Consider the following 21,358-nt stretch of genomic DNA (forward strand, 5'->3'; position numbering starts at 1 on the left):
ATGCAAACGCTTGAACAATCACCACACACAGAGATAAATCTGGAATTACTTACGTCGCCACAACAGCACTGCCAGAGCTGCTCATAATGTTAATTTTCTCTCTGGCTTTTTGCTCCTGAGTTTAACAATCAACTGGAACATGTAAGTGAAGGACAGGCGTAGGTTTAATAGAAGAACAGAAATGATCAAATTTAGGCATTAAATGCTTTCCATCTTGTCTTTTAAGTCTCCTCAGAATCCATTTAGCATATAAATATTTCCACTTATCAGTATGTGAAAAACAATCCTTTTGAACTCAGCGCAATATTTGACATGAGGTATTAAAGTTCTCAGACATTCTGCAGGACTTTTAAATATTTATTTTTACGCAGTACAACATCTGTCAAAACATCCCTGATGAGTCAACACTGATAGGAGCATATTTATGTAACAAAAATGTTCTATGAATGATGAATCACTTTACCCCGCATGGATAATTCAAAACTGAGCAGAGACGAACAGAGCTGGCATAATAATTATTTATTGAAGAACATCAAGTTCAATATCATTTTATCCTTGTGCTTTGAAAAAATATATAACACTACCAGTGAATAATACAAAATGAGTGTTTAAACAGTGGTAATTCTTCTGACATTGCTAAATGCGTTGTCTTCACTGTTTCGGCCCTCATTGTGCAAAGAGGAGCTGCTGGAGCGTACAACATCAGGGACCTGGTGAAACACATCAAGTTTTGAGTTACATCGACCAAACACCTACAAACTTCTATTCTTTAGAGAACATACATATCAGACAAGTAAATAAAAACTAGGATTTAAGATCTGGAGGTTCTCTGGAAACAAACTGAGCTCCACATTGTCGGGACCCAGAATGTAATTAAAGTATCACAGCTTCAGCACGGTTCTAGGATCATGAGAGCTCACGCAGAGCTGCTCCATGGAAGAGGTAGCTGGGAGAAGAAGCCTCATCTCATCTGTAGTTTGAATATATTTCATTTGCACCATATTCTTGTGAACAATGCTGCATGAATCCATTCAAATGAACGCCCCACTCATGAGTCACAGTTCAGCTGTGGAAGGACCAAGTTGGTAATTCAGGTTCTTGCATCTCCTATCAATTCATAATTGATAACTTTTCTTTATTCCTCAGGATATTAAGTGAAAACCACATCAAGAGGTCTGTGCTGTCCAATCTGTTGTAGTTTAAGGCTGAAGCTGTAACGAATCATCTAAATAAAATCCTGAGGAGAGTTGGTTCTCTTATGATCAATATTGATGACCTGAATTTGCTTTGACTTTGTTTTAAAGTAATTAAAAAATTTTGTGAGTTTTATTCACCAAGACAACTCCAGCTTTTAATTCATGCCCATTTCTCATTATTAATGTGAGTTTTTAAAGCAATAAAAATCTCACTATCTGCTCTGATTAGATGTTAATAAGATGGTTAAAAATGGCTGCGTATAAACTGAACCTTTGTCTTGTCAATTGCTTCCAGAAATCATTAAACTGATGATTTCCACAGTTTTTTTTTTGTTTTTTGTCAATTTGAAATTAATGTTATTGACTTTATATCACTTATACAACAGCGGTGTGAGGAGAGACACATTTCCTCATGTGTTGGAAGGTTGACACAGCTACAGAATAGCTAACTGACTCCATTTCTCATATTTAGTTGGTCACTTCCCCGTTCTCTGTTTGTTTCAGTATTTGTGTAGCTGTCTGGCTCATTTCAAACCACCTTTACCTCCTGTCTCTTACCTTGCGGAAGGTGTCAAAACTCATCTGGCTACGAGTTCCGATGATAATCTCACTGCTGTCCACATCTGCAGATTGAAAAACAGGTTTGTTTTCCTAGACTTTCTGCAGTGCCCCTCACTCTAGATTCAAGGTAGAAAACCTTTGTTCAGAGATATCAAGCAGAGATATCAAGGGCACCACAAGCTTGTAAAATATAATTTGTCTGTTGCTAAACAAGTTTTATTTTTGCTTGTTTGCATAGGCAAATAAGCAAAGACAGTGCTGAATTACAATTCCTTCTCAAAAACGACTTTTTTTTGTCTCCAACACATGAAGAGATTAATTCTGAGGAGAATTTGTTGTATGTGTAAAGTCATTAGTAGTTTTTTGCTAGAAACAAACATTAGGGACAAACATATGATGTGAGAGGAAAGAAATATTTAAAAAGAAACAGAAACCTTTTTCTTCGTTTGGCCCAAGCTTGTTTGAGAAGCTGCAGTGGAAAACTGCCATGAGAGGGATGAAAATGTTAAGTTATTTCTGGAAATCTAGGACACTGCATTGTCAGGACTCAACAGGGGAAGTAAGGTCTCAAAAGTAGCCAGAATGAGTGATGCTACAGTGGTTCATCAGTTTACATGACACGCTGCAGAACTGTGGAGGTGCATGACTATCCCAGCGTACATCTTTGAGCAAAGACCTTGCTTTTCTTGTTTAGCAAGAGTGTGAAAACATGACTTTCTGAAATAATGATGGTTTAGCTTTATTGTAAAATCAATGATTTTTTTTTATATCATATTCTGCTTCTTTGAGATGAACCTCAACTGTTTTCAGACTGCCTATTTTCAGACTGCCTATTGGCTAATTTCAAATTAACATCCCACGCATAGCCGTCCTCAACTACGGCTGTGCATTTTATTTAAGTGAAAAATGCTGAAAAATTAAATGCTTAATGCATTAGCTTTGACAATAATAGTCTTAATGAAGTTGTTATAAACGATAAAGACTATCTATCTAAAGCATGTCATTTCAAATTCATGTCTTTAATTTTCTTTCATAATGAGGATCAATAAGACCCTTTTCATTCTCAAACACTGGCTTAGACAATGATTCATGCTGAGTCTTCACATTAACTTAACTATAAATAAACTGCAAGAGAAGATGTTGTATGTCTTTGAAAGCTCAACAAACTCTGTTAAAGCAAAGTAGCTTGTCCCCTGCATTAAAAATGTAACAAACTGAAAATTAGTTGTACTTGTTTAAGTTATCTTTTATGTAAACAAATAAGGTAATACAGAATAATCTGAAAGGACAGAGGGCAAAGATATTCCAAAAGTGATCAATAAAATGCACACTTAGTGCTGCTCAATACAACCAGAGGTGTATCGAGCATCCTTGAGGGGATAATCTAAAAAATATATATATATTCAACATGAATAATTTACGTACCAAAATTGTTGGTCTGTTTTGCACTTTCTCACCTGTTGTGCTCTCGCTGGAAAACCCCTGATTGACATTCCCTCCTGTCGCCTCAGCAACTGAACTTCCCCAAAACCGCGATTGGTCGGACCTGAAAAAAACCCATAGAGGATGGTCCAATGAAAGAGATAACCTCTAGCTGAGAAACAGCAGAGTCACATTGTCAGAAGCCAAGCGGCTGTGAACAGACAATTTCTACTCCCACAGAGAAGTAGTATATCAGAGAGCTCCTGTATTGTTCTCAGCATAAAGTGCATTGACAGATAAAAAATGAGCACCATCATCATTTTTTTTACTCAGCTTTATTAGAGCCAGCTAAAGTTCCTCAACTACGGCTGTGAATTTCATTTAAGTGAAAAATGCTGACAAATAAAATGCTTAATGCATTAGCGTTGACAATAATAGTCTTAATGAAGTTGTTATAAATTATAAAGACTATCTAAAGAATGTCATTTCAAATTCATGTCTTTAATTTTCTTTCATAATGAGGATCAATAAGAGCCTTTTCATTCTTAGACAATGATTCATGCTGAGTCTTCACATTAGCTTAAATATAAATAAACTGAAAGAGAAGATGTTGTATGTCTTTGATTAATGAAAGCTCCACATCTTTGTAGGAAAGTCATTTTCTTCAAATCATTGTTAAAATGTGTTGTATGTAGTGAAGCAAAAGAAATAACTTTGAAGACTTACCTTAGTACATCCTGGGGGGATTTTTCTGAAAAGTAAAAATGTACACATATGACCAAATTTAGTTTTATGAGTTATTAGGTGCCAACTTTAGTGTTATAACAACATTATGCATAGAACCACTCAACTTGCTCATTTCATTAAAGTACAACAATAAGAAAGCTGTAAATGACCTGCCGTTTATTTGCTTTGGGCCCTGCACTGATATTATTGCTTCCAGTTGGTTTGTAATGCAACAGTAAAAGCTGCTGCTGTGCATTTATGAGTTCTGTAACAGGACTTTGCGGGTTGTATTTGCCAGCGGTGCCCACGGTCATAGCAAAAGGGCTGTAATATTATCCAGCTGCGGATGAATCTTGCCTCGAGAGAGATCTAAGCTCTCTCCTTTTATTGAAGGAGAAACCTATTTAAATCAAACCTGTCATTAGCTAAATTGTTGTTCTATATTCATTCTCCTTTCTCAGTAATTTGAAAGGACACATTACACCTCACTAAGAGGGATTACACAAAGTAGTGTTTTGTATTCTGGAAGCAAGCTGGATCCTTTGACATGTGAAACGTCCAAAGAATTTCATTTAAATTACTAAGGGGGTATTCCTTCAAAGTTTCAAGACTGGACCAAGAACAGCAGTAATGGAGGTATGAGATGGTTTCGGTACTGAAAGGTCACACTTGGTTTAGGCTAATCCCTCAGGCCCAAACCACAGCCACGTTTAGCAGTGGTCCAGAATTTGTGCAGAGGATTACAACGACTTCAATTGTCTGAATTTCTTTTTCTTATCTCACAGAAACCCAGCCTGTATCATCTTTAAGCCTTAATTATGCTAAATAGAAATATTCTTAATGATATGATATTAAAACTGATTGTTGCATTATGAGAGTGCAGGATGTATTACCATTCATGTGAAAACAAAAAAAAGCCACAAAACTGCCCTTGAGTCACAACCACAGTCATAAAGAACTAATCAAAGACTTATCTAATCTATTCAAGAATGGCAGCACACTTTAGGCATGGCCTCTCCAAGCAGAGCATTTTTATTTTAGTCACTGTTTTTCTATACTTTTTTTGTGAGTTTTCAACAATGATCATCTTCAGTAATGTAAGGAAGATAAATTGCTTGTTATGGAGAAGAAGTTATTGTGGGAAAGACAAGAGAGCATCCTTACCAAGCAGACCAAGAGAGGATGCACAGAGAAGTGCTGTGTTTGGAGACAGAGGTTGTTTTCCACTCTTCTTTGTTTCTTGGAGAACATTACGAGTGATTTCAATTACAAAAATATAGGCACAGCATACATACAGTCAGAAATGAGAGACTGTAGTGTGTTTTTGACAGACTCCACAGCAATGTTTCTGAATTCAGCTGGACAAACTCGCTGGTTGACAGTTAACATCCCACCAGCCAGATGAAAAATAATTGGGTTTCCCTGTGGGATTTATATCCTGATGGTAGGCTGAACATCCAAGTTAAAATTTGTCGAGGAAGTATTGAAGATTACCACCCACTGACAAACACAATGGATTTTTGCCACAGAGACTGAACACACATAGGAGGACAGACATTGCTGACCTAGGAGTCAAGCTCATTGGTCAGGAATCACACCCCACCATCTATACCCTCTCAGTGGTAGTTTTTACATAAATGGTGCCATGGGAAAGTCCCTCTGCACAGTTTGTGCACTGCAAAGGGTGGCATTTTCTACCCATTCATCGCCTACGCAAATAAGAAAAGGAAAACTTGTTTGGCAACTGACAAATTATGTTTTTTATGAGCTTGTGATGCCCTTAGCACCTACCGCCCCAGACAGCAATATCTCACATATCAAAAACAAGCACCGAGTGCCCCACTGTTAGACTATTGGGGGCAATATTATGTGTTTTCCACATATTGCAGATGCAGCTCCATCTCAAATGTTTTTTGATCTCTTACATTTAAAGGAAGATTGCTCTTTATCAATGTCTTCTGAACAAAGACATTTCTTTCTTGTATTAAATATCTTTTTCTACAAAAGTGAAATTACTTCCATTGTTGCCTTTATTTAAACATTACATTATTCATGGTTATGTTTTCTTTTAAACAGACTGTAATAAATTTAGTTAAAATGTGCTAAGAACAAATTCACAGACCAATTAATTATTCCGTAAGAAATTATTCCATATGCAGATATGTTATGGTAAGAGACAAAAAGGTAGAAATTCAAATACCAGGATCTCCTGGCTGTAAGGCAACAACAGCTCTTGATTATAGCTTTGAAATTTGTTCTGGTGTTTAATGCTTATGTGGCTACTGGTGTGTGTTAGGCCTCAACAATAAATCAATAACATATATCGCAACAGGCAGGTGATTAATACCAATAAATAATACGTCTGATAGAATATTCAATCATTTCACAGGACTCCGATCCAGAACTGCTCAGCATGCTGGGGGATGTGGGCATAGGAAAACTTTCAGCCGCTCAATGACAGGTAAGCAAAGTTGGTGGCATCAACTCACTCAGTCTCTGGTTACCTAGCAACAACTTGTGGTGTTATTTGCGCAGCAGCAGATTCATGTTTCACCAATGAGCCTCATAGCTGTTTAATGATAAGCAACGGCATGGAGTAAAAACTGTGGAAAGCTTAGAAAGGAGTGCTTCAGATACTTAAAAAGAATACCTATTCAATAAATATAAATATTGGTTGATATGAAACATTTTCAGCCATATCATCCAACCCTACCATTAATTATTCAGTAATTGTTCATTTTTCTGTTTAACCTAAGCTAACCTGTGATGTTATCTAAAGATCACAAGTTTATATTCAAAGATAAATATGTTCTATTTACAAGTCATTCCTTCGTGTACTATTGTCAAAGTAATTAAAATACAACTACAATAAGACAAATATAGTGTATTTAATTGATTCTGGTAGACATTGTTTTGGCTTTAGGTAAAGGAGCTGAACCATAGTTTCATCATCATTATCAGCAGCAAAACTAAATAACCCGTTTTCTATGATGTTTAATGACCAGAATAATCTGTGTGCTCTCTATCCACAGCAGCTATGTGTTACAGTAGATTGTGTCCGTTCAAATATAATGAGTCATCCAGCAGAAACCAGGAGCGACCTCATGTTCCCAAAGGCACACTGCATTTTTGTCCAACTTGTCAACAGCAGCAATCCTATTTGCCTGCAGACTGATAACCTGTCCAAGGTTGCTACCGTCCCACACAGAGTGAAATCAGGACAATGAGTCTTTGTTTTGCTGCAACATGCAAAAGTTTAGGAACTTCCAGAATCCTAAAACCAGTTTCAGTGATGCTGTCATTGGTTGTTTTGTTTTTATTTTTGCTGTTGTTGTTGTGTTGGCTGTTTATTTTTTAAGTAATTCAGAAAACTGGGAAAAACACTGGCAAATTAAATTTAAGGAAATACAAATGACAGCTCCCATCCTCCCTCCAAAAATTACAATTGTTCCTCTAAATTGCTAGTGTAATTATGACATCTACCTCAATTATTCAAAAAGAGTATGTTATAACTAACAATTACAAATTGTATTCTTTCTCCCTACCAGCTTTCTGTCTTATTTATTGTTCAACACCTCCAAAACCCCCTTTAACCTTTTTATTTGCACCTTATTGGTGTGTACACTGTTCCGCTTACAGCGGATGTTCTGCTTTTGTTAGAAAGAATTCAGAATGTCCTTGTTGAAGGCTACTACAGGGCTGTCCCAGCATGCAGCCAGCCACCTCTGTGCTTTATTATACTTTAATCACAGTTTCTGAGCTGGAAAATTGTGGTCCGAGCAGGGCGCTTGTTCACTTACAGCAATTTCAGGAAGGACAAAAGTGCCTACTTGCTTTTCTGCGATGCCTGTAGCAGAGGACAGTGCAGATGGAGAGCAGCACAAGCAGCAGAAGAGCAGCCAGAGATGCAGTTACTGCCACCAGGATTGTGCAGTCATCCTCTTCCTCCAACACCTCTGCAACTGAAGAGAGAAGGTCACATTTTTGTTTCATTACAGTGGAAAAGCTCTGCAATTCAGTAACAGATACTCAGGCACACAGCAGAGAGCTCAGAGAAAGATTTGGATTTTAGACATGAGGGCGTTTGTGGAGAAAAACGATGAAAATAGATTTTAAAAAGACTTTTCAAAGCTGTGGCCCTTTCAGCTGTTTTCAACCTGTACACTGCTGTGATTCAAGCTCTTGCTGTTTCAGTTTCGTAACCCTTTCTTTTCTCTACTCTTCTTTTGTAACAGCTGCACTCTGTGATGATTCACTTGCTTCCTAAAACAGAATGGGAATGAAAAATGTAATAGATGAAAACAAAAAAAAACAAGGACAGACAGATAATCTCTGGAAAAAATAGAAATTCAAGATATGAATTTAACACATGTATTGAATTCATATGTCATTAGCTAATCATACCTACCTCAACTGATGAGTATCATGGAGTTATGAATAAAGTACTAAGAACTGTTCAATGACCAAACTTGAATGTTTTTAGGATCAACCGTTTTTCCTCGAAGAAATTATTTTTTTAGTTTTGTTTCTTGTTTTTAATTTGTGGGATTGTGTTGAAAATTATTATTATTTGGTGTAAAAATAATTTGTTGAGCACTTAGAATCACCTTGATAGAAATAAGGCTTAACTATTTATGTTTTCTCCTTTAAAAAAATACATTGACAATGGAGGGCTCGAATTAAAAGCTAACTTAGCAATTTAAATAATGTAAATATAAAACCTTTAATGAAGTTTGAGTGAGAGGCATAAAGTATTTTAAAACCATTACATTATAACTTGAGGAACTTTGTATTGATGATTTTATTCTATTTAAATACTTTGGTCCTCAGATCTGATCCCAAAACACAACAATTGGTCAAATTTTAGAATAAATCTATATTTGCATGAGAAGAGCACGTCTGCTTGAACTAGTTTAAACAGAGAAATAACTGGTGGTTAGAGAGGCTGATAAAGTTTCAGCTTTGACTGTAGGGATCTTTTTAGTGGCCAGAATGGTTTATTAGGAACGTTCTTTACATTCCTCCACTTCGACTTTATCTACTACAGTAAAAACAGATTGGCAGGGTACAAATCAAACCCTCATAGAGGACTTGTACTTTTTTATTTGTGCTGAAGTATTGTGTGTATTTTTATGAATAGAGCATGTTAAGCATTTTTGGTGTGTGTTTTAGTCATCTCTGTTTGAGCTTGCGCACAGCTCAAAGTTTATGAGGATTTGAACTATGATCATTTTTAAATTATGGGTTTGTGCTTCTGGCCACCTGTGGAGGCCAAAAGAATGAATTAGATTGTCAAAGTAAGATTATAGGGTTTTAATTTGTTTGTGATAGTTCTTTTTTATATAAATAGGTTTATATTTGGGATCACTGGATCATTAACTTTGAAAATATCAGACATTAATGTTTAGACCTGCAGGACTGGGTTTTATAATGAGATTAAATATACCTTCCCATTTAGTGTGTCGTGACTTGCCAAAGACAAAGAAATTAAGAAACATAATTTCTTTCTTTCTTAAAATCAATTATATTTATTCTTTCAAAGGCAAGGAATTCAATTTAAAATTAATTCAAGTTGCACTTTCACTTAGTTTTCAGACCATAAACACTTTGAAACAATGTGAGTATAAAAATAAGTTGTTCGCATCTAACATTTTTGTTTTTATTTGCACCTCTGCTGATGCCAATAGCAGATGTCAGTGCAGTGATTCGAGGCTAAGGAAGACTTAGCGGTTTTACACTCCACAGTGGAGATACACACAAGTGATAAACAGATCAAACTCCAGAAATTTAATCCTCCTCCACACAACACCACTTAAAAAAACAATTTGATCTAAACCTTTGCCATGGAGACAACAAATCTCTTAAGATGCAGAAAAAATGTTTTTTAAAAGCTTCTTCTCACCCACTGTGAGTGTGACGCTGCTCTCCAGAGGTTTTTTGAGGGCAGACACTGAGGCCAGACAGCCAACCACAGAGCTCCTCCCGGCCCGGATGCTAAGGTTGCTGGAGACAGTGAAGAGGTTCTCCTTCTCCTCTGTGCTGATGTTGTATTCATCCCGACTCACCTGAACCCGTCAACCAGAAAGAAAGATATTTATCAAATCGACTGCAACTCATCAAAACCTTTTTAATACCTAAACAAATGACAGATCTGTGAAGCTTTTAAGCACACATCTGTTTGACATACAGCCAATGAAATACATTGTTTTCTAATTTTTTTTTTTTTTTTACAGAAAAGCCCCACACGATGTCAAAAGTCCCCACTTTGAAGAACCATTTTTTTACTGCAAATTACAGCTGTGAATGTTTTGGAGTGTGTTCCTCGAATATGTTTGAAGACTAAATGTTTATCCATGCCAGGTCAGATTTGTGTAGTGCAGGACCAGTGGTCGTCCTCCCAACAGATTTTCCCACCTGAGCTGCTGATTGCTGCAGCTTCTCCAGAGTTAATATTGAGAATACTGTTAATGCTGCTTCTCTAATTAATGTTCTGCGGGTTCAATATGTCAGATTTAGATGGACAGATGATTTGCGGGTGTGTTGTGCACTTTCCATTTTTAGACCAATTCAGCAGAGCTCTGTGAAAGTCTCTGAGCTTGTAATATGGATTTGTAAGTGAACCTTGCTTTTACCTTTGCAACATTCATATCCAGGTTCTTTCTGCTTCATTCGTCCTCATCAAGCTGTTTCTTCACTAATCCTTTCTAACAAACGTCTTATCTTCACAGAGCAGCAGAAAACTAAGATTGAGTTACAGTTTGACTCTTTACTAGTTAGGTGATTTTGACTCTTTACTAATTAGGTGACTTCTGAAGAAAATTGTCTGCATTAGATTTTATAGGAGAATAAAGGGTTTAAGCAAAAACACATCAGATATTCTTTTCTTTTTGAATCATGATTATCTGCTATCTTGGACTATGACATAAAATCTTAATGAAATATGATAACATTTTCAGTTCAAGAAATATTAGAATATTTTGCAAAACAGGCTTTAAGTGATTTTATAGTAGATTTCTGTTTGAGGACCCACAGTTTATGGGAAAACAATTATTTGTGTCTATTTGTAGCACAAGTAACACTGCCTAGTCACATGAAAGTATCTTACTTAAAAACATGCTGGCGTGTAAAATATGACAAAGCAAATCTGCTCCCTTCAGATGTTGGCTTTATTCTGAAATTGCAATAATCTGCCTTTACTTTGAAGGGACATGTATATCAGAATATTTTGACTCAGATAAATATTTTTGGAGTATTTACTGATGAAATATAAGCAATTAGATAATAGACAACGCTTTTCTGCTGTGTGATTTGTCAAATCAATTAAGGAGATTAAGATGAAGAGTTATCCTTCATGTTCAATACATTTTCACAGATAATCCTAGGCATATACCGTATGCGCTACATGCAATAATCAAATAAAACTAAATTAATTTCAGCATGTTTTTTGCAAAAAACAAAACCATATCCAGTTTGTTAAAAATGCAGAAACCTGCAGAAGTAAGGTAATAGCTTTGAGCAGGTTGTGGTCATTTTGTCATTAAAAGTTGACCTCCATTTTAATAATCAGTTCACAGAATAATTTAGGAAAATGGCTCAGGTGGGATAAATTGATCAGTAACCAAAAAATAATTATAGTGGAATAGATGCTCAATCAAATCAGCTTTTTAATCCCCTAAAAGCAGTTAACCGAGAAGCGTTTTTCCTAAAATAGTCACATTCTCTGTAAAAATGATGACAGCGCCATGGAAAAGTCTTCAGTCCCTTTAAATGTTTTCCCACATCTGTCATTTTATAAACACAAATTCAAATGATTTTTTTGTGTGAAAACAACACAAAGTAGCACAACTTCCATTGAAGTGGGTGGAAAATCCAACTTTTTGAATGAATAGGTTTCCTCAAAGGACTGGAACTGTAAATATTTGGGAATGTACTCATAATGTACAAAAAAAGCATATTCTGAATGGAAGTCAATGGTGGAGAAAAATGCCAAATGGGCTCAGACTGCTCTGTTTAGTTCAAAGTCCAATGTAAAGGCTCATGCTGGAAATAACATTCAGCATCAAGGTTTGCAGGAAAAACTGACCACACACCCAGAGGATTACCGCATCTTGACATCTCCTACAGCTCAAGATGAACAGATGGGATCAATTTTCACCTCTATGAAAATGATTCCACAGAGTGCTGGAAAGAAAACATTGGTGGCCACAGAATGTAAGTAATTCCTGGGCCATACCTGAATACCCGGTGAAAGTAGAATGCTGGCATTTTTGATGATTTATTTCTGGTTAACATTCGCAGGGAGAGTCCATGCCATTCTCTTTCTTCAGGTTCAGACACATAAATCAAGACTCATCTCATTCAGGCCATAGCCCAGTCTACTTACTGAAGGCTTAATGCAGTGATATATAATGCATTAAAAGAAAGTCTATTTTGCAGCGGCTTTTACTCTCTCTGAACTACTGCAGGGATGTAGCAAGTCTGGAGTACATTAAATGGACTGATCAAGATAGTTTAAGAGTTTATATTTAAAGGCAATAAAGAATAATACTTTACCTGCAGTATATAATTTTCATTGCATCTTCATTTAATGTAAATCAGATTAGTTGGTGCTAAAAGCTGAAATTAACAGCTCATCTAGTCTAAGACCAAAGCAGAAATTTTTTATCTTAAGACATTTTAAGTCTGAAAAATATCTCAGCAGTTTATGGTGACAATATTTGAATAACCTTTAGGCCAATTTTATCTTTGCTTTGGGCATTATTTACAAAAAAGGTGATGATTATTTATACAGAAAGCTCAGGTGTTCCACCAACTATCTTCAAGTGTGAAACATGTAATGACCACAGCATGTGCCGGGCTAAAGTTTGCCTTCTCCTCTGTTTTGATATGACTCCCTGATAGTTTCTCCAGTTTACAAAAATCAAAGCACTTTGCTTTGAAACATTATGCTGCACTGCAATATAGTCCACTTGTCTGTTGGACTTAACTTGCCCTAAAAGTAAGCTGTAGCGTGGGTTTGAATTTACTTTTTCTTTGGTTGTGATTTAGATCAAAGAATCTGAGAATTATTGGTTCAAACTTAAGGGTCCATATAATAGTGAGTGCTTTAGCCAGAAGTCATTTTTGAGAATTGAGTTGTTTTAAAACAGTAGCAGTGTGCTTAGGTCTCTGACAAATTGTTAGTTTCAGACTCATCTCCAATAATCTGAATTTAAACCAAATAAATGCAAAAATGATCCATTGTATTTTTGGTAAATGGCCTGATCTTGTACATCATTTTATCTAGTTCAAAGGATCCCGAAGCACTTTAAACTCCATTCAGCCTTTCAGTTTTTTTAAGTTAACGCATTATTTTATGCTTATTTACAGTACACTAAATGCAGCAAAAACATTGATGAATTTTCATAGCAAACTAATAAAACAATATACAATACGTATTGGGTATTTACCTTTTTGTCATGTACCTGCCATTGCACAGTGGGTTCAGGGTACCATCCTGCTGCTTGGCACTGAAACAGAACCAGTTCTCCTTTAAATGCCAACCGGTTCTCTCCAAAGACCTTCACATTGCCCTTTTCTGCAGGAGGAAAAAAATAAAATAATAAGTGTACTCACATGCTTGAATCATGCTCTTTGTACTTTATAAATATATTCCATATTTTTTGTTAAAACATTCTTGAGTTAAGCTGAGAATCACTGCTTTGTTTGGCCTGATCCCTTACAAAAGATGGATTCCTGAGTGGCTGTTCTGGTCTCTGATTCTCACTTGGCTGATGAATGCCTCTCCCTCTATTCCCCTTCATCTCCTTCTCTGCCAGCCAGATGAGCTACTGAGCTGAGAGACACAGTATCACCATGAAGTCAGATCCCTGGCAAAATGAAGGGCTGTTGATGCAATAGTTAATACCTATTGACAAATAGATAATTGGAGATGCTTTGGTAGTTTATCTATGCTTAATGTCGAGCCTGTATTGATTAGGTTTAATCCTCAGACATTTTGTACAAATCATTGCTGTGCTTTTTTTTTATGCCACATGCTTTCATTTGATGGGTTGATTTTTTTGTCATGGATATTGTATCTCATGTGTGGAGTGACTGATTCAGATCGGGCAACTGTAGTTGCTGTGGAACAAGCAGTCTAATTGGCACCACAGGATGGAAGGATCTGGATGATTTCTAATGACCTGATGTGCCCAAAAAGAAAGAAGTGGTGAGTGAATCTAATGCATCTAATACTCTCAGAATTCAAAAATGAGTACATATACAGTACAATGCTTGAGGTACCCTGATATTTATCACTTTTTCTCCAGGAATACCCTGTATTTATCTTCATCTATCTTCCATTATCTCTGACCATCTTCCTTGTATTTCTGTTAAAGGAAAGCATACTCACAGCATGATGCTGCCACCACAACGGTGTATTCAGCATGACACGGCATTAAATTAAAAAGTGCTCCTAAGAACAATTGTAAATGACATGACAGAAAAGCATTGTTGTGATGGCAAAGTGTCTGAAAGAGCAAGATCTTCTTAAAGAGACGCCCAATTTCAAGGCGTCAAATTGTGAAGTCAATTTTCTCCCAAGTTGTCTTTGATATACAGCATTTTTATGACAACTGGAGGTAACATAATTATTTGATTGTGCTATAAAATGGCACTATGTGGCTCAAAAATGCATAATAACACCCCTTTAAATTAACTGTGCATATCACCTACTCTCCGCACACTTGCATGGGTAAGAGTCTATCCCAGCTTGTGTATCTACCATACCTCTACAAGTCACATTACCTTGGAGATGTTATATCTTCTCTGATTTATACCAGAGATCTGCTGCTTGTAGTCAACAGCATATGCGGTCATATTGGTCTGCTCAAGTGAGGAGTTTGTGTTGATGTACTGCATTTGTGATTGAGTGAGCAACCAGACACACAGCAGCCAGTGTGCAGTCACTTTTACATAATTTTCAAACAGAACAATTAAAGCAGAGAGTGGTGGAGGAGAGTACACAGTCAATTGGCCTCGCTGTAAATTTGTGGCTCAACGCGCTCTGTATATTTGAGTCCGCAGTAAACAAATCAAGAGCAAAGTTGCTGACTGTTAACTTGCAGTGCCAGCATGTGCGATTAATTCAAAGGCCATGTCAAACCATAGCGATCTTCTGTATCAAGACCCGGGAGGGGGCTGATTCACCATACACTACTGTTAATGGCTGCACGTGTCAGTGGGGATTTGTGGCACTGGCTCTCTTCGTAATATATTGGAAGCAGTGGGTCATTGGGTTTTTTCTTGACTCAGTGCAGTGGATGAGTCCATGCTTTTCCCCTCCCCCTGAGGACTCATTTTAAATGCAGTTACTGTAAATGAAAATATGGTTAATAATAAAAGGACAGCAGGTCCAAACAAACCCTGCACATTCAAGTATCCAGTCAACTTTTAACTTGATGTAGCCAGTGGTTTTTGTGGCCTTCACTTTATCCACCCTCTGGCTCTCCAGTAGCTCTTTTTTGTGTTTTCCCTCCATGTTGTCTGCAAGATGGAGACAACATTGTCTGCGGCTTTGAAAGGAATTTTTTCCCGTGTCCATTGTTAAGTTTTGTTCTTCAGGTTTTCCCTGCCTCCTCGTTGTGTTTTGGTCCTCCGTAAGAACTTGTCAGATAATATATAACAAAAATAATTTCTAACCAACTTATAATTTGATTGTGAAAAATATCACTGTAAGAAATAAACACTGGCATTTAACTGGTTTCTGGTCATTTTACCCTACACCATGTCCTACTTTTGTAGGATAACATTTTAAAGCACTTAAGATAAAACTTTTCTCTATTCTACTCATGGCAAAGTCATTATCAGAAAATATTTTAACTTTTGGTTGATTTGTGTCACAATATGTGATATTTTAGAAGTGCTAAATAACCCAATCAGAAATGTAACACAGTATGAAATTTTTATAAAATAGTCTACATTAAGCTAAACATGAGATTTGAGCATTTTGTTTTCACTATTTATCATCATAAAATAAAAAATACTAGCTACAAGGTTGGTCTATGAGATGGAAATAGTTTGTTAATGAATATAAAATGAATGGACGGGTTGAAGTGGAAATGCTTATGTACAAATTAGGGCCACAACATGAAGAACGCGTTACTTTTCCCACAGAGCTGTGTTCTGTGCTTCTTATGTCTTAACATTTTGCTGGTTTGTCACCTCTAGTTATGATCACTAAAGATTTAAAAATAAGATGAGAAAAAGTATAAAATTCCTGAACTGGTTGCTAAATGAAATAGTATATTCTGTCTTATGAAAAAGGAAAGCCTTATCCTGTACACTTCTACATCCTATCCAGGATGTAGAAGTGTTTTCAATAATTAGGAGCATGATAAATGAGAGATTCTCCCACAAGTCCAGATTAAACTGCAGCACTCCTCAGCTTCTGAATACAAGAGAACTAGCAGTGCTCATCAACTCTCAAATCTTAAATTATCTCACAACCTCTGGCTCAATGTTTGTATAAGATCCACAAAACGAGGAGGAGAGAGCAGATTGGCTGCAGGTGCAGGCTATAAATCCTGCTCTGCTGCCTCATTCGACTGGCATGGAGTCTATCCATTTCCAACTTGTATTTATAACGGCAGTCCAATCAATTCCCTGCCCCACCCACACTGCCATTAAACCGTTGTCACAGAAACCATCAAACATGTCCGGCAAACTTCCTTCCACCAGAGAGGCCCTAATAATTCCCTCCACACTCTATGATTGATCCTTTGCATGCATGTTCAGCTGCCTTCACAGAAAACGCAAAGCTTCCAAGCTTCATTAGTTCAAAGAAAGGGACTTAAGAAGTGCGAGTTGAATGCTGTACCACTCTTGTCTTTTATTGAAGCAGGGGGTGTGTGGGCGGGCAGAATTAAAGCTTCTGCACAACTTCTGCAGTGTCCCTTCTTTTACCTCTCTTTTTACCCATGCTGCTTTCTGCTTCATCAAGGTTAAATTCAGTGTGTTTCTGCACTCTCTCACATAGTTTTTTTTTTTGGAGACAACTTGCCATCTGCTTGTTTTCTTTGGCTGGATTGCTTGCGTGTGCATGTGTGTGTTTGTGTACACACTTTTGTTTGCCAGAATATCCTTGGGAGAACCAAAGAAACAAACCTTTAAATTTTCTGCTGCAGAAAGATAGTGATGCACTGAATAAACATTAGACGTCCATTTTTACAGTGCATATGAAAGTATTCATGTTCCTTGACATTGTTCACATTTCATCAAGTTACAACCACAAAAATCATTACATTTTAAAAGGACTTTCTGTGATTGACCAATACAAAATAGTGTATAACTGTGAAGAGGAAGGAAAATTATAAGCAGTTTACTGAATTTATGCAAGCATATGGAGTAAAATAAGACTTCAACCTACATGCAACCCATTTTGTGTAATGGTAAACTAAAACTACACAACCCATCCTTATGGTTAAATATGATGGTGGCAGCATCATGCTGTGGGGATGGTTTTATTCAGCAGTAACAGGGAACCTGGTTGGAGCTAGTGGGGAAATTTGAATAGAGCAAAAATCTGGATAATCCTGCTAAGAGGTAGCAGAAAACTTAAGATGGAGCGAAATTTAACTTTGAAGAAGGACAACCCTAAACACAAAATAAAACAATTTGTGTTATGAATCTACTCTCAGAACTAATTCCAATAGAGAATTCAGAACAAGGATGAAACTTGATGTTCACATTCTTTCCATACAGACTTTCTTTTCATCCAAAAGAAAATAAAAAAAAGTGTCATTTTAAAATTTCCAATTCACACTTATGTCCTATTTTCTGATGGTTGAAAATATCACTGACACTGATTCTGACATGAAATCTTTCTATATTTTGAGAAGTAAAATGCTTAAAATCCTACCAGAGTGTGACATTTAATTGCTTCATTCCTGACGCAAACATGCACACAGATGAATGTGCTCACCTTGAACAAACAGCTCTGCCGTCCTTCTATCAATGAGCTGCAAATCACAAGCAACTTGTCCTTGGTTGCTCCTCTCTGTGTGTCTCAGGATAAACTCCCAGCAATCTGCACTTGATTCGGAGCATTTTACAGCTGTCACGTTCGGGTTGACAGTGGGCAAAACACCATTCTGCTTGTCGATGGTTAGCACTGGTCTATTTCCTAGCAGCCATGTCATAACAGTCCAAGCAGTGTTGGGGGTGCTGCACCTAAATTTGGCCTCGTCTCCTCCAACAACTATCAGCCTTGCAGGAGTCAGCTTCATCTGTGTTCTGGCAGCTAAAGACATGATCAAGATCATCAGTTGTTTTCTACACATCCTATGTCTGAAACACTTAAAAATATTAAAAGGATGCAAAATTTTTAAAATTATTAACTGATGTCATGCTTTGCATTAAATGGAAAAGTCAGGTATATTATCATTAAGTGACTTCTGTGAAAAACCTGTAACTAATAAAGAAGTTTGTCTGGACCTTACCTTCACCCCACCATGAAAGAACAAGCACTAACAGAGGAAGAATCTCCATATTTAATATGTCAGTCCAGCCAGTCAACTGTTGAATGGCAGAAAAGCCTTTAAAAAGAAAAAAACAGTCATTAATTATATGCACCACACACATATTTATCATCTGCTCTTGTTTTTCTTTGGCGAAGATCATGAGGCATCTGTCTTTTAAATCTTTTGACTATTAGAAAGCTTCTATTTATCAGATTTCCTTATTCTCATTTAGCAATGAGAATAAAGAGAGGCAAATATATTTTACAATAGACCAGGTTGGTTTGGACGGCTATATTTGCGAATAAATAAATTCATCATTTGAGAACTTTCTTTGTATTTATTCAGGTTATATTTGTCTGACATTTAGTTTTCTTTTTATCTGAAACATTTCAAGTGTGACAAAAAAAAAAGAAGAAAAGAAAAACTGCAGAAAACTGTAATGGGGTGTGCAGTTTTGTGTGTATTGTTTTACACCATACCAGCATTTGGGCATAATATCATAGACTGTCTCAACAAAATTTCCAGATTGATGAAATCTGGTGCAAAAATTTGCAGAAGCCCCAGTCCATTCCATAGTATTTAGCTAAGGCATACATCTTTTTCTGAGACAGGAAGCATCGTAAGATTAAGCAGGAAAAAAAAAACATGACAAAATATCTGTCAGACCAGGCCATTGATAGTCCCACCAATAGCTATCAGATTAAATTTTAATCAAGTTTCAATATTATGTTCTTCATAATAATGAAGACAACAATGTTAACAATGTCCATTAAATGTATTTTAATGCTTTTCTTTTTTTTTGCGCTCGTGTTTTGGAGTCAGAGGAGTTATAAAACAACCACCAGACGCTGGCGCCATCAAAAATGCCCTTAAAATGACTCACTGCCTCCTTGACAGCCGTCTTTTTTGCCCAACTTGTTTACATCTGCAGAAAGTGTATTTGCATAATGCCTCTACAGTAGCTGAGTCTGGCACAGTCGCAAACAAACAATGAGCAGCTGCTTCACACTCCACTGTTTATAACTAATCTGTGCCAGCAGGGCTTTCGTGAAAGAAGTCTCAGTGTTCTTATACATGAAAGCAACGTCAGGGACTAGCAGCACCATTACAGACCCTTCAAATTGCTACTCATTTCATCGGTATCTGCTGGAAAACACAACACTCGACTTCCAAGGTCTAGCTCTCATACACCTGTCCACCGTGACTAAATATGGCAGAGAAGAATAGATTCAGCTTAAATATTTTTCAAATTTTTACCAGAAGCTTTTATTTGAACATTTTCGGATTCAAAACCTGTGCTGCATTTAAAAACAAAAACGTTTTACAACATTTTTACAGCATGCATCTTTGTAAATCATACATGGGAAAGGTACTTGCCACTTTGGCAGTGGAAAATGTTTTGCATTTTGAAAATTATGATGACTTCTTTAGGAATTTTGTTTAAGCTTTTTGAAATTGTACCTTTCTGCAGCCAGATTTTTTATGAGTCATTTTGAGATGCTCTCTTTCAGTAGAGATATCCTGCTTTAGGATTAAAAATGCGCTATTAAGAGATTTACTTTGCAGCACACACTGCTTGAGCTTTAAATTTCTTCAACACTTTGTTTAAACCTTCCTTTTGTGTCTGAAGAAAACTGTACGACTGGTGTTTTTGTATAATGCATGAAAATGCGACGGCAATGTGAAACTCCAGGGTAATTTCCATAATCATTATCATAACTCCCAACACCTTGTTTCAGTACATCTGAGGTTACATTTTTACTGCAGAATAAATGTGAAATAAAAATAACATCTGAAGCTCGGCTGATTTAAATACAAAAGGTTAAGAAGTGGGGATTTCTGCAGATTGCATCCATTGGATGTAATGCAAATCTGATGATGCACAGGTTTCATAAAATTTATAAGCTTACCCATTTGGGAGATTGAGTAGAATATAAAAATAACAAAAATGCCTCTTTCTTTTTGCTGTTGAGCTGGACATCAGATTTTTAGATAACCCAAAATGGATGCTCTTCAAGCTCCACATTAGAAAATTTGGTTGCAGGTCTTTCATACTCATGGATCAAATCTTGATTGAACACTCTGAATTGGTTACAAAAACTAAACAATATTTGAATTACAGACACGGTGAACAAGTAACAACAGCTGCAGGTTGATCTAGTTACAACAACCTGCTTTAAATTCAAGTCAGTGCATTACCACAAATTGAAAAATGTGCCATTTAACTGAAACAAAATCATCAAACTCTATCACGGTTCCTTGCTGACAGCTAATTTACATTTTAACAATAAAATGAAAGTATACTGAATAATAATCGTCCATAAACTCTGCTTCTTTTCTTTGTCTTACCTCAGGCTGGTGTTCCTGTGCATAAACACAAAGTGGATGCATATCAACCATGCTGTTTCTTCTTCATACCTGGTGTTCGGTGATCTCATCCAAAACTGTTCTGTTAAACATTACTGAGCTTTGGGAACTTTGTCCCAGGACACACACAAACTCACACACACACAAAGACTGTAAACACAATCCACTGATAGTAGGCTACTTGATTTGTGAGTTGATTTACATGTTTGGGTAAAATGTCTACCAGAGATAAATTTTTCAACTTTGCTATGGTAGGCATTTCTTTGAAGCCCAGAGTTATCAGGGGTTCCATTTAGCACCTAATAAAAAAACATATGGATATTTTTAAATTTGTTCTGTTAGGAATATGTAAATGATATGACTGAGATGATATCTGTACATGTTTTTGTCTAAAGTAGCTTAAAAAACTAAACAAATGTTTAAAAAAATGAAGGCATTTGTAACAGGATGTTTGGGACAATGCTGATGTTGTGGATCATTACAATGCATATTTTTGTGCCTGTTTTTATAGGTATGATTTAATTACAGGGAATATGTTTTATTCATTCACTTATCTTCCATACCACCATTAAGCCTGTGCAGGGA

General features: G+C 36.5%; 1 protein-coding gene across 2 annotated transcripts; it reads right to left on the minus strand.

Annotated features, from left to right (window-relative positions):
• Positions 1-403: 403 nt before the first annotated feature.
• igsf5b (immunoglobulin superfamily, member 5b) lies at positions 404-20,842 on the minus strand. 2 transcript variants are annotated; one of them, XM_055028577.1, is made up of 11 exons: positions 20,756-20,842; positions 18,386-18,481; positions 17,869-18,186; positions 13,355-13,482; positions 9,808-9,970; positions 7,736-7,867; positions 3,906-3,930; positions 3,215-3,303; positions 2,192-2,239; positions 1,755-1,819; positions 404-710 (listed from the first exon to the last, which is right to left on the minus strand). In XM_055028577.1, exons 2-11 carry the CDS (start codon positions 18,432-18,434, stop codon positions 609-611), a joined length of 1,119 nt encoding a protein of 372 aa, XP_054884552.1. In that variant the 5' UTR covers positions 18,435-18,481; positions 20,756-20,842; the 3' UTR covers positions 404-608. The 2 variants fall into 2 exon arrangements, with proteins under 2 accessions (XP_054884552.1, XP_054884553.1); XM_055028578.1 differs by lacking the exon at positions 2,192-2,239 and having other exon boundaries at positions 406-710.
• Positions 20,843-21,358: the final 516 nt, after the last annotated feature.

The sequence above is a fragment of the Poeciliopsis prolifica genome, unplaced genomic scaffold, assembly GCF_027474105.1.
Source record: "Poeciliopsis prolifica strain line A6 unplaced genomic scaffold, Auburn_PproV2 SCAFFOLD004, whole genome shotgun sequence".
In the NCBI taxonomy this organism is placed as follows: domain Eukaryota; kingdom Metazoa; phylum Chordata; class Actinopteri; order Cyprinodontiformes; family Poeciliidae; genus Poeciliopsis; species Poeciliopsis prolifica.